At 37.8% G+C, this 18,492-nt stretch overlaps 1 protein-coding gene across 2 annotated transcripts in view; it reads right to left on the bottom strand.

The window, feature by feature from the left end:
* Positions 1–5,088: 5,088 nt before the first annotated feature.
* Fbxo3 (F-box protein 3) overlaps positions 5,089–18,492 on the bottom strand; it is a 30,726-nt gene continuing 17,322 nt past the window's right edge. Inside the window, exons 7-11 of one of the 2 annotated variants that reach the window (XM_005064842.3) lie at positions 16,629–16,713; positions 15,667–15,789; positions 13,132–13,247; positions 11,480–11,670; positions 5,089–6,580 (exon numbers count right to left, since the gene is read on the bottom strand). In XM_005064842.3, the coding sequence (XP_005064899.2) occupies positions 6,383–6,580; positions 11,480–11,670; positions 13,132–13,247; positions 15,667–15,789; positions 16,629–16,713 (713 nt within the window). In that variant the 3' untranslated portion in view covers positions 5,089–6,382. Of the gene's footprint in view, positions 6,581–9,116; positions 10,541–11,479; positions 11,671–13,131; positions 13,248–15,666; positions 15,790–16,628; positions 16,714–18,492 lie in introns of those variants that run through there. The other variant, XM_040745939.1, reaches the window with a different exon arrangement.

The raw sequence follows: 18,492 nt of genomic DNA, 5'->3' as shown, positions 1-18,492 counted from the left end.
AATACATGCCCTGCCCCACTGCTACTTGGGGTCCCTCCTACTTCACCCTCTGTGTCAGACAGACAGAGTACCCGAGTTAACTCGTAATTTAAAAGACTCTTTGCTTTTGCATCGGATCTGGTCTCTTGGTGGTTTGGGGGGTCCAGAGTCTGGGCACGACAGTATTTATTCTTCCAAAACATGGTCCATTCCCCCTGGCATGTGGTGGGTTCTCTCTGTACCTGCCATATCCTAAAGAGCAAAGGAGGCTGGGACATCCACTCTTCTGCTAGCCTATCAACAATTACAGAGAATGAGCTTCAATCCCTGCTGAAGACAAGCACATGGACACCTTAGGACCAAAAGAAACAGGAAGAGTGAGGGAATCGCCAGCAGAACACCCCAAACACATTATAAAAGCCCAATGCCTCTTAAAGTAGACCATCTCCCCAGTTCCAGGCCCTTTCTCTACTCTGGAAATTTATAGGTTTACCAATAAACAAATTCTTTGATGGGATTGTTGCTGAAATCCTTCCCCATTTCAGTGGTGGGGGTGGGAGCAACATCTATGCTCTCCCCAAAAGTCAACAACAAACCTACGCACAATTTCACCAAAGTTCACTCTGATGAATCTATGAATTCCTTCCGTTTTCTTACAAAGCATAGGTTTTCTACATGAGTGTGGGTGTACCCCCTCCCAAGGTCACATTGGAAAGACATTACCTAGAAGAGATGGTGTCTTTCCCTCAGACACACAGAAGGCTCCCTGCCTTAGCCTCCCCAGACTTGAATAGTCTAGCCCCTCCTGAAGCCATACACTGTTAGCGCAGCATTGCCCAGCAGGTGAAATGGAGCAATTGGATAGTCAGCGAGACTCTGTGATCTTCCCCACCCCTCTAGATGTAAACCGTTGACAGGGCCAACTAGATGATCTTTTGCAAGGAAGTACGACTTAACTGCAGATGGAAGCAGTTTGACTTGGAGAATAGTCCTGTACAACAAAGGGGGGGAGGAAACACTGCTAATCAGTATCACAAGCAGGGAGTGAAACTATAGATACCGAGTATATTGCAGGGATAATCATAAAGTCTTTGGCACGTGCCTTTTATCAAAATCCTCTGCTGAGTTCCAGGGTCAACAGTACCCAGATCCTGGCTTTCCTCCAAGCAAATGAGACTGACTCAGGATTGCTTTGATATTTAAGGCATGCCTGCATCCAAAGTCCTTTCATTGTCTTGTATACACTGCCTAGTGTATCTCCTATGATCTATTCTCTTTTAGAATTCAATGCTCCTAAGTTCTAAATTTGCTCCTAAGTATTTTGCTACCAATTTCTTGACTTAATTTTCAAGGATTCTTTTTTCTCTGGTGTGCTGGCTAGTTTTATGTTAACTTGACACAGGCTAGAGTCATCTGAGACAAGGGAATACCAATTGAGAAAATGCCTCCATAAGACTGGGCTTCAGGCAAGCCTGTAGAGAACTTTCTTAATTAGTGATTGGTGGGGGAGAGCCAAAGCAGGCTAAGCAAGCCATGAGAAACAAGCCAGTAAACAGCACGACTCTATAGCCTGCGCATCAGCTCTTGCCCTGCCCTTGGGTCCCTGCCCTGTTTGAGTTCTTGTCTTGACTTCCTTCAATAATAATAACTGGAAGTGTAATCCAAATAAACCGTTTCCTCCCAAAATTGCTTTTGGTCATGTGTTTCATCACAGCAATAGTATCCCTAAGACTGAGTTGTTGCCTTGGAGACTGGTACATCCATGCTACTTTATTTACTTGGTTTTTCGAGACAGGGTTTCTCTGTGGCTTTAGAGGCTGTCCTGGAACTCGCTATGGTAGACCAGGCTGGTCTCGAACTCACAGAGATCTGACTGTCTCTGCCTCTCATGCTACTTTATTATTACTTTGGGAGTATATGTTCACAGAAGACTGGTACATCCAACCTCATCTTCATATTCACATCTAGTCTACTACTAGGTATCTCTATGTCCCTGAACTCATATGTATACAAATCTCATCTCCAATGACTGCTTCTCTGCCATTTTATTTTTCATAAAGCCAGAAACCTGGAAATCAATGCTTTTTTTTCCTACTCTTTCATATCTAGATAACTAATCAGGCCTACTTACCATTTAAGTATTGTAATTTCACTCCCCAATCCATTCTGCTCCTATTGCTACTGCCCTAAATTCTGGTCTGTGACTTGCCTGGTTCATTGACTCCTTCATACCAGACCTCCATGTTAATTCCTGCATTCTAGATCCCTTTAACCACATTACTGTTAGAGACCCAGTTACTTTGCCTCTTTAACATCCTGCCTTTTGTTTTTCTAATTCTTCCTTGAATATGTATGGCTGGTTGCCCTTTTGCAACTACAAAATGACCTTTAAAATTCTAGCCAGGCATGTAGCATACAACTGTAATTCTCAGCACATGAGCTAGAGGGAAGATCACAAGTTTCAGGCCAGCTTGGGCTACATGAGTTTTTTGTTTCTGTTTTTGTTTTTAAAGGTCTTGTGCTAAGATGAAAAGAGAATCTTGGAACACATCTGTATCTGGAACATGATGACATTGTGCCATGTCAGTCCTGAGCTAGTTATCTTTGGGTTTTCTTTAAGAATCACACTATTTAAGCTATGGTTAATTTAGGTATATCTAATCCTGAGGTTCAGACAAATACATAAAAGAATGTTCTCAAGAGGCCTGCAAGTGGACTTTGCCCCACTAGAGTCTGGTTAGGGCAACACTGATGTCAATGGTTAAACTCCTTCTAGTGAGAGTCTAGGAGGATGGGTCAGCAGTTAATAGCACTGACTGCTCTTCCAGAGGACCCAGTTTCGATTCTCAAAACCCAGGGGCCCCCCAATGACTTCTTGTGGCCTGCAGGGACACTAGGCAAGTGGGTAGTGCACAAACATACACAGAGGGCAAAACTCCCATAAACATTAAAATTTTTTCTAATAACATTTCCAGTGTAATTATCAGAAGCTTATCAACTAATCACACCTTAGTGTGACCTGGAGGTTTATTGTACAGCTAATTCCTATTTATAGAAACAGCCTCCTGGAGGGAGCAGGGAATCTCAGAACACATGCCTTCAATGACACAGATGATCCAACAGCTTGTCACATTTGTTCTTGTTCTTGGAGGGTGGAGCTTTGATGGAATGGCCAACTTAATAATCAATAGTCAATCCCCCCATCCCCCTTTATAGTCTTTGGTCACTTTTCATTTCATTCCTGGGTCACTTGATGACTACTGTCAACATCTTGTTCCATGGGGAGGTACAAGACAGAAATTTATGACCAAAGACCCCTTTCCACAGGTTATATAAGCAGTACACACTTGATAGAAGAGACTCTTCAAACATGCAGAGACTTTGAGTTCTTGAGAAGGCTGTTGTTTCTCAGTTGCAGCTGTCAATCATTCGTGTTCCTGTTTGTAATCCTGATGAGCTTATGGGGCCATCAACTGGGTTTGGATGGAATCTTCAGTCTATTCTTGTCCTCTCTCCAAGGAAAATAATGCAACAGACTGTTAAGTATCCTAAGGCAGCAAAATTTGAAGGATGGCTAAGCAGTCTTGAAACACTGTGACATACAAACATTAGACAGGGTTCAAGAGTAATGGGGACATCAATTCACTAGGGAAAAAAAGGGGGGATATAAAGAATGGCAAAGAAGTATGGGGCAGCTTTGACATGGCAACTTTGACATGGTTCTTTACTGCTTTATTGGGACTGTCCTTTTTAAAGTGGGTTGATGCTAGGGTCTAAACGTTCATCATGTCTATGTCCCCTTCCTGTGCATTGCATTGAAACTAATCTACACAGCAGACTTATGATATGAGACATTAAGTTGATTTAGTTATTAGTTATGAGCTCTGTCTTCATGAGTGATAACAGTGTCCTTAAAAGGACCTCTCAGCTTGCAGAACCAGATTTTCTTTTCTCTTTTTAAAAGACCATTTTACCCTGTAACCCAGGCTAGCCTCAAACTCAGTATGATGCTCCTACTTCAATCAGCCTCTCAAATTGGAATTACAGGTGTGAGTCATCATTGCCTGGCTACTTTTTCTACTGTAAATTACAATCAAAGGTATTTTGTTGCAGGGCAGGTACTTGCCTTTAATCCCATTATTGGAAAGGCAGAGGAAGGCAGATCTCTTTTGAGTTCAAGACCAGCCTGGTCTACAGAACAAGTTCCAGGACAGCCAGGACTAAACAGAGAAACCCTGTATTTTGTTATGGAAGTCTAAATGAAAACAATTAACCATTTTTTTTTAAAAAGGTATAGCCCGAACAGTATTTGGCAGTCTGATTAACAGTTATCTCTTAATGGAGACATAGTCCAAGAACTAAGTCATCAGATGGCTCTGCTGCCAGGTGATTTCATCACTGTGCAAACTCCAGAGAATTTTCTACAAACCTAGATGAAAGAGGAGGGTTTTTCTCTGGCAGTAACTGCCCTTCACAATTGGCTTCTAAAACTTAGTCAGCTACCTTCATATCCAAGTTTGCAGGTTCATCACTCACTTTCATTTTGGGGGGGTGGAATTTGAGACAGGGTTTCTCTATAATGTCTTGGAGGCTGTCCTAGAACTCGCAGAGATCCACCTGCCTCTGCCTCCCCGAGTGCTGGGATTAAAGGCATGCGCCACCACCGCCCGGCCACTTTCATTTTCTAACAATCATTTTAGACCACCCAGAGCTCTCAGCAACTCCAACATCCTGGTCAGGTACAGTCTTCTCAATGTTGTGGACAAACCCTGTTTTGGCAGCAGTCATCATGGTGTTGAGGACACATTTGTGTCACGTCAGGTCCTTACAAGGTTCTCCAGATCTGATGTTGACCTTTCTTGAATTATTCTAATTCACTGCTTTCAATGAGGCAGAGGCTCCAACAGCTTCTCACATTTGTTCTTGTTCTTTGAGGATATAGCTATGGTGGAATGGCCGACTTATTAAGCAATAGTCATCAGTGACTTTTCTCTCCCTTTTATAGTCCTTGATCACTTCTCATTTCTGGGTTAGTCATTTGATGACAACTTACTGTCAACATCTTGTATACTTTGGGGCCATAACAAAAAACAAAACAAAAACAAAAAAAACCAACAAATCGTAAGATTTAACCAAGCACAGGAGAAAATGATACATTCAACAGATGTGATGTACACAGATGAGGCTACTATTGGTTTTTCTTGTTGAAACACCATGTGATTGTACTGTTTTATGAAAAATAAGAATATTCTGATCCATCATTATAAAATGGCAAGTTTGTTCATGGTCCCTAAGAGCATGCACTTAGCCTTGAAATGGCTCTCTCTTTCCTAAATTTTCTCCATGAGAGAACTGTTTTAGAGGAAAACTGATGGAGAATAAAAGCATAATCAAAGCCAATAGACAATTCAGAATGGACCTACTACACTCTGGCCATCTTCTATCTTAAGAACAAAGGCTTAATACTAGTTTGGGGAAATAGGCACTTAGACAAAATCATTTTTAAAATATGAGTTTTTGACACTTGAAGGATTTCATTCCAAACTCTCAATTATATAATTACAAAAAAAAATTCATGTTTCAGGAAAATATCCTTAACCCTAACATAAAATTCAGATCACTTACCACAGTTAGACAAATGTATATGAAGGAACACAGCAGAAAGCGTATTTACAAATGTAGACTCCAGAAGACACTGTGAGGAGTCTTTAACAACACTCTACATTCTTTTACAAACTACATTTAAAATGATGAGTCTGGAAATAACATGAGAAAGGTCATAGCGTGAGAACGTTAACTTTTAAAGTCAAAGTTATCATGTTGATGACATTAAAGTTAATGATAAAAATTGCAACTCAGGGTTTGTGAGACTAACTTCAAAGACAGATTGTCGAGAGAGAGCAAACTATTCCCATTCAAGTTAGTCAATTAGTTCTCTGTGAGTATAAAATACTAACAACCATGAAGTGGATTAAGCTAATTAAAAATTTTGTTGGTTTCTAAACAATTAAAAATGTGTCTTTTCACAGTTGTCAGATAGTTTCTTTTTACCCTTGTTTGTATATTTCTGCTACATGGAAAAATCCTCATCCAAAACAATTTTTCCTTCACTTGTGTTTTTTTAAGTAGAAAATATTTTTAAACAAAGAATCATCCGTTCTTTAGCTATAGAACTGCTCTTTCACTGACTCCTGGAAGAAAAAACAAAATATTCCCATTTCTTCCTCTACCTACAACCACAAAACAAACCAAAGCAATCCAATGCCTGATGTAGTGTCATGTAGAAGCTAGGTCTGGAACAATATCTCATGCTAGTTCTGCTATATGCTGAGCACAATTATTTACATTATTGACAAATCTATTTAACAGAATAGAGTCATCCCAGAGCTTCCTTCAGCAACAACTAAAATAGACGTGAGCATCGGCGTCTGCGGATGGGAACATCAAAGACCCTCCTCTGTCTCTCCTCTCCTTGACCCTCATCTGATTCATTTTCATCCTCATCTGATTCATCTGATTCGTCCATGTCTGCTGAGTCATCATTTTCTTCCTCCTCCTCAGCTTCCTCTTCCATCTCTTCATATTCATCAGGACCCATTTCCTTAAAAGAAAAAAACCCTTTTGATGAGAAGAAAGTCCTTCATTTCTTATAATAATTCTATAGCCTAGAAAATCAATAACTAGACATGCTAGGCCAAGTTTTTACAAACCTGAAAAGTACAATCTCTTAGTGCAAGATTCTAGACTTGTATTCTGTACCACATGTTAAATAATGCTCAATATGGTTTTAACGGTAAATACATTTCACTAAAACAGTAATTCTTCTTCACCTAGTAGTTGGTAATTCATACATGGAGGTAAGTATACTATTCCTAATAAGTCACAATAAAGTTTTAATGAACTTATAGTAATGTATTTATTAATTCTTTATAAATGTGCTTACAGAAAAAGATGTGAAAATATTAATCAGATATGAATCTCTACTGCTAATTTTTACATACTGTTCCTATAGGATTTTTTTTATTGAGTTCCAAAGACACATCATCTTGAAGATCAGGAGACTCTACTTTTGAAAAAGAAGTATTTTTATTTCTTCAGTTGCTTATAACAACAGTCACTCATTATCTCCTAGTTCCTGTGGTTGGGTATCTGGGAAGCACTCAATGGAACACTGCTGACTTTAAGTCTCTCATGATGCTACAGTTGAATGGTGACTAGAACCAAGCTTCAACCTCAAGGACTTCTTCACTCACAGGTCTGGTACCTGGACTTGGATGATGCAAGTTTCTGGAGCCTGAAGTGAGCACTTCCTTCCACCTTGAAGTTGGATCTCCACATGCCTTCTCCAGAATGGCTGCTTCATAGGAACTGAACTTCTCACACTAGGTCTCATGACATCAAAGGTACATGCTCCAGGAAAAAGAGAACTAAGCTGAAGGCATTGATTGCCCTTTTCTAACTCAGCCTCAACTAGTATCACTTTGCTGATTCCCTAGAGAGGTACAGTCCTAAGATCAGTCAACCCTGCAGGAAAAGGGAGACTTGAAGGCTCTGCGACAGGAGTGATGATGAACACACAGTGTCAGAATGTCTCTTGGAAAGCCATTCTGCTTATGCAGGAATCTCTCATCAAGTCATGGCTTTAACTTAGCTGCTAATTTTCTCTTATACACATCTGAAAACTCAACTGTTGTTATATTGGCCAGAATTTGAACAGCCAGGGCTTAGCTGGTAACCTGAACACTTAGAAACAGCACATGATGTCAGCAAAAATCCTACCATGACTTTTATGGTTTTATGGTGTTAATATCATTTGCACTGCTCCCCCCCCCCCCGTTTTTTGTTTTGTTTTGTTTTGTTTTAAAGACAGGCTCACACGTAGCCTAGACTGGCTACTTTGATCTTGTTTTTAATTGCTATCTCCCTTGTTTTCTGCACTCAAGTCTTCTTGGGTCAAACATACTAAGCCCACCTGAGAACCCTCACACCAAGTGCTTCTTTGGCTGAATAATTTTCCACAAATCTACTTGGTTCCCTTCACTTCTTTTATTCTCTGACACATCTTTATACTAGATCCCAACAGGGTACTCCTTTTATGCCCTGATTTTTTCCCACCACACTTGTTATTCGACACAAGAGCACATGTTAGTTTGTTTCTTCCAATTAGAATATAAAATCCAAGGCATGGCTTTTGATTATATTGTTTACTACAATATTCAGACACACGAACAAGCAAATGAAAATTTAGGAGAAAGAATTGTGCAATTAGGATTTATTATAACACAACAATAACAATCAGAAAATATACACCAATGTGACTTATATGGCATTTCATTATTTTTAAGGCTATTTTTTAAATCTAAGGAATGAAGATTTCAAAATTCTGTAGTAGGTACAAAAGGAGGGATGGGGAAGGCTTTGGAAATTCTAAAACATGATCATCGGGTAATATAATTATTAATGAAGAAAACAAGAACTGTTAAAGGAATCAAATGTGGTTCGAGAGAGAAATTCTCAGATGAAAGTCTATTGTACAAACAGCACATAAGAGAGGAACAGAGGGGAATGAACATAAGGAAGCCATTAGGAATGTCCATACTGCCCTCAAGCACAATAAATACCCCACACAGGGACATTATTGAACTACCAAAAGTATATTTACAGTGTAAGTATAAAGGAAAATAAATTAAAAAGCCTAGTAATTAATCAAACCGGTGGAGGACAAAAAGAGCAAATCACAATTCAATTTCCATGTCCAGGAAGCTAACAGAAATAAGGTAAAAAAAAAAAATACAACCCCATTATCTTTTTTATGTTGATTAAAATAAATCACAAATCTCTTTTCTTTCTATTGACTCTCCATTTTTTTTTTTTTTTTTTTTTTTTGGTTTTTCGAGACAGGGTTTCTCTGTATTGTCTTGGAAGCTGTCCTGGAACTCGCTTTGTAGACCAGGCTAGCCTCGAACTCACAGAGATCCACCTGCCTCTGCCTCCCGAGTGCTGGGATTAAAGGCGTGAGTCACCAACGCCCGGCTGACTCTCCATTTTTGAGAAAAACATTTTCTGTAAAGCAGGTCAACTACTTTTTCTTGTAGTTAAGCAGAAACTAAAATTCTAAATAAATACAGTTGAGAGGGTTGAACATGTAAAGGTTTTATTTATTGTAATTTTAAAAGAAATTGATACTATTATAAATGTTCTCTTTTAATTTCTAATATAGCAAACACTGAAACAACCATGTAAATGAGTTCTTAAGAGTCGTCAATGATTTTTATACATCTAAGGAGGTGATAAGACCTAAAAGGCTTGAGAACCACTATCCTTAGGTAAAACTCATACTTTATATTCACTGAAACAAATGTTAAAAACAAGCAACAAAAGGATCAAGCTGACCCAGCTTGACTGCCTGTCCAAACATATCTCAATGTTCGTAACTTTAGGACAGGAATGTTATTGGAGATGACAATCAAAGAAGTACTTCCACAAACAGACAACAATCCTAAGCACTAGCACACAATTATAACCTTCAAAATGCATGAGGCAAATCTGACAAGAAAGAATTGGACAAAGCCTTAACATTAACTGAATATTTCAACAATAATCTCTTTCCATGGCTGAAGCAAGAAATATACAGATGACTTGACAAACCCTGGCAAACACAACAACCAGCTTGGCCTGTCATTTATAGAATCAATTCTCACATGGCAGAATATACATTCTTTTCAAATACACAACGGTCATTTACCAAGATAAAGAAATTCTTCACATAATTTTGGCCCATGAAACATTAAAAAATATTGGCAATACACAATAAGTTCTCCAACTACAGTAAGAGAATCCAATAAGCAAAAGACAACTGAAAAATTTCCAAATACTTGAAAATGAACATATTTCTATGCAGTCATAAGTCAAAGTTACAAGGGATATCTGAGAATATTTTGGACTAAATATTAACCAAAACAAAACATCAAAATTTGTGCAATACAGCTAAAACAGTGGTTAGAAATAGGAAAGGTCTACAATCAATTATCTAAACTTCTACTTTTAAAAGCTACAATAAAAATGAATTAAACCCAAAGTAGGAGAAATAAAGACAACTGCACCAATCACTGAGATAGAAAAAAAACAAACAGTACAGAAAATCCATCAAAACTAAATGTTGTTCCTTTTTGAATGATCAATAAAAATGACGTGATAAAAAAGATATAAATCACCAATATTAAGAATAAAAGAGGGTATCTGACTACATCTCTTGTAGCCATTAAAAGAATATTAAGGGAATATTGTGAATAACCTTATGCCAATAAATTCAACATTTAGATGAAATAAAACAAATTCCTTGAAAGGCACAAATTACCAAAACTGAAACAAGAAGAAATAGAAAATACACATATTAAAGAAATTAAGTCCATGCTTTAAAATTTCCCCACAAAGCAAATTCCAGTCCCAGACAGCTTCACTGATGAATATCAACCACTTAAGAACAAGATGGTACCAAGCTCATGTAAATGGAAGTCTGGTCTGGTGTAGACATGGTGACACACATCTAGCACTTGGGAGGCTGAGGCAAGAAAACAGTGAGTTTGAGGCCAGTCTGGGCTACATAATGATACCCTATTTCAAGCCCTCCTTCTCATCCCCTTCATCAAGAAAATGGAAGTCTATTACAGGAAGCAGCAAATTCTTCATACTGGGAACAGTTTCTAACATTCTCCCACTGAGAAGAAAGCTAAAACTTTACTTATAAATCTGGACTAGTATAGATTCTTTATAATGAAAGAGAATGAATCCTCTTTCAGTAAAGTTAGCGGCTTGTCCATTTTTTCTAGAATTATCTCAAACCCACCCATTCCAGGAGCTAGGAGGGCATTTTCTAAGCACCCAATGTCTAGAACTCAGGTGAATTCTAAATATACTATTCCCAATATATAACACAGGACTTCATACACTTTGCTTAATCATTTTACAGTCCATAAATTAGGGTTACTACTGTACCTATCACAAAGTAACCTTAAGAATAAGATTTGTAAAATATGCCTGGTTGACTTGAAAAATAATCACAGGAAACTGCAAAAGGTATATTTATACCTAATAAATTCTGTAAAGATTTCTATAGGATACTAGTTTATTTTATTAAATTGGGAATCTTAGCAAAAATACTGTAGGGAATTGTTTTCCATTCTTAATGACAAAAGTCAATTTTAATTGGTCTTGCTTGGTTTTTTCACATCTTCTAATACTTGTAGGCCACATAGTTATTATTGGGAGCAGTAGAAAAGTCTAATCTGAGAAACAAATAGTTTCTCTGGCTGAAAGTAAGGAGAAGCTAAAATAAACTTATTGTTCATTTCCTTTCATATGTTAATATAACCCTAAGATACTTCCTCAAATGTCCACACTTTTTTTGGAACATCATTTATAAACCACTCATCTACCTAAACAAAGATGGTCCTTAGAATATAAAGCCCTGTAATCCAGCACTAGAAAAAATTTAACTTACCAATCGGGCTATAGACACCCTGAATGTTGGACATGCCATGTGGAATCGGGGGATGGCAACATTAAAGACCTTGTCCTTAAAGTATAGAAAATGGAAGGTATAATACCCTTCCATATAGCCTGATGTTGTAGAAAATGTGGTGCAGCTTGTGTATTCGTATATCCGACCTGGGCTGATAATTGGAAATTCACCTGCAGAGAAAATAGCAACAATAAACCAAATTATAAAATTCACTTCTTCCTTAAAGTAAACATGTTCTCAAGATGCTATATAAGTAGTTTGAAAGTAAACTGCACAATTAGGAAAAACTCCGAAAGTGTTTACAACAAAGTATGGCAGTGATGAGATCATGAGGGTCTAAGTCCTCTTGATATTTACTTTTTAGTCAGATTTTTGGGGCTGAGGACTTTTCATATGGAGGGCAAAGGACAACTTATGGGAAGTGTTTCCCTTCTATCATGTGGATCCAAGGGATGGAACTCAGGTCATCAGGTTTGGTGGAACTCAACTTTGCAAGGTCATGTCACAGCCCTAAACAGTTTTTTTTTATTCCTCAAATTCTCTACAAGGTAGCAGGTATGGAATATCTAGTAAAACAAAATTTAAAAGGCACACTTTTTTTTTCAAAGTTGACATAATCTTTAAAACACAAAAAGTGTCACAATTGAGACAGTAGCTCAAACAAACAGAAAAGACAATCTAATTCCTATAGCTTCGAGAGACTAAAACATAAGGTTGCAAGGTGAGTTCCTAATGTTCAGTCTGGATAAATGTCAGTTACTGAGGAGGTCTTCACACCAACAAGTGGCAAAAAAGAATTACAGCTGTAAAATAATTCCTTAGCACTAGATTTTCTTTTTTAAGATTTATTTTGTATTTCAGCCAGATATGGGGACACACACCTTTAATCCCAGAATTCAGGAGGCAGATTCAGGTGGCTCTCTGTAATTTCAAATCCAGCCTGGTCTACAGAGTTCCAGGCCAACAAAAGCCAAAGTAAAACCCTGTCTCCAAAATTAAACACATAAATAAAAATAATAAAACTTTTTTTTTTTTTGGTTTTTCGAGACAGGGTTTCTCTGTATTGTTTTTTGGACCATGTCCTGGAAAAAAATAATAAAGCTGTAAATTATAATTATGTATATATGTATATGTGTGTGCATATGTGCACATGAGTATAAGTATTCACAGAGACCAGAAGGTATTAGATCCCTTGGAGCTTGAATTGTATGTGGTTGTGAACCACCTAATGTTGATGCTAGGAACTGAATTTGGGTCTTCTGGAAGAGCAGCATCAATAATAACAATGAAAATTAAATCTGTGCTATTAACTTCAACATCCACCTCTAAATTTTATAAAGATTATAATATAAAATTTATTTTCATACTGTCCTGTTGCCACCTAACTCATAGAACATAGTAATATTTTTTTTAAAAATAAAGAACACATGAATAACAATCAAGGAACCCTAGGTGATCCACAGAAAGGGAGATCGGTCCCTGCATAATTGAATTGCTATGGTTTTAGAAAAGCTGACATTTCAGGGACTAAAATGATGGGCTAATGACCTCCACAAATTACATTTATGGGTACACAGTCTAAACTGTCTTTGAAGCAACTGACAGAGAAAAGTAAATCTTGGGTGACATACCAACTACTCCAGGTCCTTGAACTTCTTCCACATCCCCTTTGGCATTCGTGATCCTCCAGTAGCGACTATCCAACTGACAGGCCTTCTCTGGAAGTGCATCTCGTGACATTTCAATCCTGGAGAAGAGAACAGGACATAGATGCATTTGTTTTACTTAAAAAAAATACTGTAGCATTTGAGTTAATTCCAATGGAGGCTTCCAATTAATTAACTAATTAATCAATCTAGCCAAAGTCCATATTAGCTATAAGTTCTCAAAGACATATCTGTAACTAGGCTAATTCTCCCTATGTAAATGCTTTAAACTCAATTTATTCATCTATTATTTAGTAAGAGCCAACAGCAGAAGGGGTCACAAAAACCCATGCAAACACTGTGGTAGCAACCATCTTTGGCTGCTCAAATAAAATTCCATTTGGCAGACATTTTTAGATACAGTGCCATGAAAAACTTCTGAAGAACTCAGTCATTCACTCGTACAAATCTATGCAACACAATTCTTTTTTTTTTTTCCATTAGCTTCTAAAAAGCTCAAAGTACTATGTCTCTAGTAACTGGGATTATAATTCAATTCTGTTTCTAGACACCTATCATTTCCTCTTTCTCTAGGAATCTGTGCCTCTAATTTTCACATGGAGTACCCTGTATGTGAAGGAAGGTGTTTCTATTTTAAACAAGCTTTAATTCTAAGTAGGATCTAAATAAAAACAAACATCTGTTCTGGGTGGTGGTGGCGCACGCCTTTTATCCCAGAATTTTGGAGGCAGAGGCAGGTGGATCTCTGTGAGTTCAAGGTCAGCCTGGTCTACAGATTGAGTTCCAGGACAGGCTCCAAACCAATACAAAGAAACCTTGTCTTGAAAAACCAAAACAAACAAAAAGCCATCTGAAACATACTTGTAGCAACAGGTTATCTTTCTGCTTAAGCACAGAATATTTCTAAGTACAGGGAATTTAAAGCATTTGTTTTTATATTTAATCAAATCCAACATTTAGTACTATGTATGATACACAGGAAGAATTCCATAAATATTTATTGCATTTTAAAATTGACTATAGACAGGCCACATGAAATTTAAATACATGGTTTTCTGTTTGGCAAGGTGATAGCTTCTAGATTATAAATCTAAAACAGAGCTTGGACAATTAGAACTTAGTGGTTCAGTTCCCACAATATCTGAAACAATAATTCATACTCAGGACACATGCAAAAAAACAAAACAAAAAAACATAGCTTGTCAAATTCCTTTGTGAACACTATATTGTTGAAAATTTACTAACTTTTCTGCAAACTTCAGCAAGAAACAATTTTTCAAAATGTGCTTTAGCAGATGGCAAGATGGTTCAATGGATAAAGGCATTTCCTGCCAAACCTAACAAACTGAGTAGCATTCCCAGGACCACAGGATAGCAAAGAACCAACTCCCACAAGCTGACCTCTGGAGACCCCACAACATACCCACACAATAAATTTAAAATGTAACTAAAAATTTAAGTGTATTTTAGAGCTAGGGAGATGGCTCAGTGGGCACAACATAAGGACTGGTGCTTGAAGCCCCAGAACCTACTTAAATACTGGGTGGGTGTGGCTGCCTGCACGCCTGCACAGGAGGCACAGATAGGATCCCTAAGACAAGATAGATTGCTAGTCTAGTTATATTGGTTAGCTGCCAAGACCTACTTCAAAAACTAAGGTGATTGTGATAGAGGAAGACTCCTGCTATCAACTGTAGGCTTCTGCATACACATGAACTCACACATATGAAAACACACACCCACTAAAAAATAAATACAATTTTAAAAACAAATAAAAAATAACTCTTAAATGTACTTTATTGCTGGGGATTGTAGCTCAGTGACAGAGTACTTGCCAAACATGTACAAGGCTCTTGATTTGATCCATAGGGCCATAAAACAGAACAACAAAAAGCCCTAAGAGTCATTTTACAAACCAGGTCCAAAAAGGGGCAAAAGTAAAACAGCCATAGGATATCTGCACTTTAGCTGAAAGGTGAGTCTTTTTTTCTGTTTTTTGGCTTGTTTTTTTGTCTTTTTGTTTTTTGGTTTTTTTTTTTTTTTGGTTTTCCAAGACAGGGTCTCTCTGTGTAGCCCAGGCTATCCTAGAACTCACTCTGTAGACCAGACTGGACTCAAACTCTCAGAGATCCACCTGTCTCTGCCTCCCAAGTGCTGGGACAAAAGGCATGCACCATCACCCAGCGGTGAAAGACTAGTCTTATGGTTCAGATATAAAATGGTCCCGAAGGCTCATGTGCTGAAGATTAGCTTGGTTTTTTTTTTCTCTCTCTGCTTCCTAGCCACTACGAAGTGCACAGCTTTACTCTGTGGCATTATTCTACACTTCTATGACACTGCCAGATCACACTCTGATCCAGAAATGATAAAGCCAAAAGGCCATGGACTGAATCCTCTGAAACCCTGAGACAAAATAAACCCTTTTCATCAGTTAACTTCTTAGATGTTTTGTCATAGAAACAAACTGACAACCACAACAGTTGCATTTAAAATTCTCACCTGATTCGGTACGTGAAGAAATAGTGTGGTGGGTGTACAGAGCTGAGTTCTGGTAGAAATGATGTTGACACTGAAACTGTAATATCTCCAGTTGTTGCTACACACTCTGGGTCATGAATGTATCTAGCAAGGAAGGAAATTGAACATGTTTAAATCAACCAACTTCAATTCTTAAACGGTTTAAAGATATCATGTACAATAACTTCCTTATACTTTACAATTAAAACTTTAAGTTATATTGATACAATCCTGTTGAACTTGAATTTCATGATATTGGAAAACCTTGGTGATTCTGGTTTAGTATAGGCAGCAATCAAAGACCCATGGTCATTGATTCAAACCATGGATCAGTAATTAGTTTAGAAACAAGGGCTTCTCTTGGTTTTCAGTGTTATAAAAATTTGGGAGACTTCTGAAACCTGACCATACTCGTTAAATAGTGAATATGGGCAATGAAAATATGTAAGAATGTAAATATCTTGAGCCTCTTATGCATAATTAGTAATTCCTGCCTCTAGTGGAGAAGCCCATGACATATACTTAACCTACTGTTTCTGCCATGAAGGCCACTATGAACTAGTATCACCTGTAACCACCTCTAATACTAACAGCCAACATTGGAATGTCCCAGTTAGAGATAATAAATGTTTGCTATGAGTTAGTTGTTTACTTGCTGTTCATAATAAACTTATTAACTGGCTAACTTTTTTGTTTTGCAAAGAGAAGTTATATAGCTACCGACAAGCTACTAAAGCACATATAGTTTTTTCCTCTTGATTTATGAAGACAAGAAAAATATGAACTGATTGTTTGGATGTTTTGGCTTTGGTGTGAGAATAAAACAGTGAGATTTAGGACAGTGAAGTTCATTTCTTAACCTTCCAGAGAAATCTCATCTCATGCAATAGTTAGCCTTTTCCGGTTTATAGTAGTTTCAATCCCAAAAGCCTCAACTAAAATACCTGAATATCTGGTCTCTGATGATGGGGAAACCACCTGATACAACATTGTTGACGTAGGATGTAAACCAGTCAGTAAAAGTAGCACCTGTAAACCAAGAAGGGGGGAAATGAGCAAATGGGAAAAAAGCCCAGAGGAAACAACCAACTATAATTTCACCATATTTAAGGTATGATACCAAAACTAGAAATGTTTATAGGTATAATTCTACTACTACTCTATTAGTACAATCTCTTTTCCCAATTCTTTTTTTCTCTTTTTCCATTCCTATTGTGTGGTGTATGCCAAGTAAGTGCATCTGTATGCATTTATGCACACACATGCAGAGGCCAAAGGACATCATATCCCTGCTTCATCACTTTCCACCTCACTCCTTTGAGACAGGGCCTTCCACTGAAGGCTAAACTAGCATCCAGCAAGGCCCAGCAATCCTCCTGTCTCTGCTCTATAAAATGCTGGAATTGCAGGCTTGGGCACACCCAGCTTTTACATGGGTACTAGAACTTGAACTCAGATCCTTATGCGCTCACATTGAGTCCCAAATGAGCCATCAATCCTGTCCTTCTGTTTTCAATTCTATCTATATTATGTCCTTTGTGTTCTCTACCAGCACTGTGGCCCCAGTTCTTGTTAAAGAATTCAACAGCTATTTTCACCTGTGTTTTTTGTTTTATACTCAAAATAATTGGTTTTGGTATGGTGATAAAAACTATTTGTCTATTAATTTCTAAAGCATATGGAACAAATGAAATAGTTACTTTTAGGAAAAAAATTAAGAAAGGTTATCAGACACCTCCTCTCAATGATCAGGGTTCATCTTAGACACATCCTAACATACACTCAAAATACTAGCACAAGCCAGGCTCAGTCTAGACATCTTCTAGAGACATGACTTTGTGGCATTCTCATCATCAGGTCAATACCAAAGTGGTCAAGATGCTCACTATTATAGATTCAGTTGCATAGTGGTCCTCCATATGCTCAGTGACCAACTCAAAGCAGAAAACATTTTTATTACATCAACCATACTATCTGTCCATGTTCTATTAAAAGGATTCATAACAAGTATTTATATGAATTAAGTTTAAAGATTCTAGGTAATACAATGTGATTTTCAAACCTCAACATTGTTGTAAATACAACTAAATGCCTATCAATATATAATACTTAATGCTGTTTACTGAATTCTTTTTTTTTTTTTTTTTTTTGGTTTTTACAAGACAGGGTTTCTCTGTATTGTTTTCAAGGCTGTCAGTCCAGCCCAGCCTCGAACTCAGAGATCCGCCTGCCTCTGCCTCCGGAGTGCTGGGATTAAAGACGTGCACCACCACCGCCCGGCTTACTGAATTCTTTTTAAAGATTATTTTTTATGTATACAGTGTTCTGCCTGCATGTATGCATGTAGTCCAGAAGAGGGCATTATAGATGGTTGTGAGCCACCATGTGGTTGCTGGGATTTGAACTTAGGACATCTAAAAGAGCAGCCAGTGAGTGCTCTTAACTTCTGAACCATCTCTCCAGCCCTGTTCCCTAATTTTTTTTTTTTTTTTTGTAATCTGGTTTCAATTAACCTGGTTCTTTACTGAGTATCAGATGCTCAATTTACATCACTGATTGTGGGTTTTTGTTTTGTTTTGTTTTTTTGTTTTTCGAGACAGGGTTTCTCTGTATTGTTTTAGAGGCTGTCCTGGAACTCACTCTGTAGACCAGGGTGGCCTCGAACTCACAGAGATCCACCTGCCTCTGCCTGCCGAGTGCTAGGATTAAAGGCGTGAGCCACCAACGCCCGGCCACTGATTGTGTTTTTAACTATCAGACTTTCATATTTGTTGCAAGGGTGATTTATTCAGTCTCAAAGCAGACAAC

This window comes from Mesocricetus auratus, unplaced genomic scaffold (genome assembly GCF_017639785.1).
Source record: "Mesocricetus auratus isolate SY011 unplaced genomic scaffold, BCM_Maur_2.0 Super-Scaffold_100004, whole genome shotgun sequence".
Lineage (NCBI taxonomy): Eukaryota > Metazoa > Chordata > Mammalia > Rodentia > Cricetidae > Mesocricetus > Mesocricetus auratus.
Note: the sequence above shows the minus strand (reverse complement) of the source record. Positions and strands in the feature narration are given on the sequence as shown.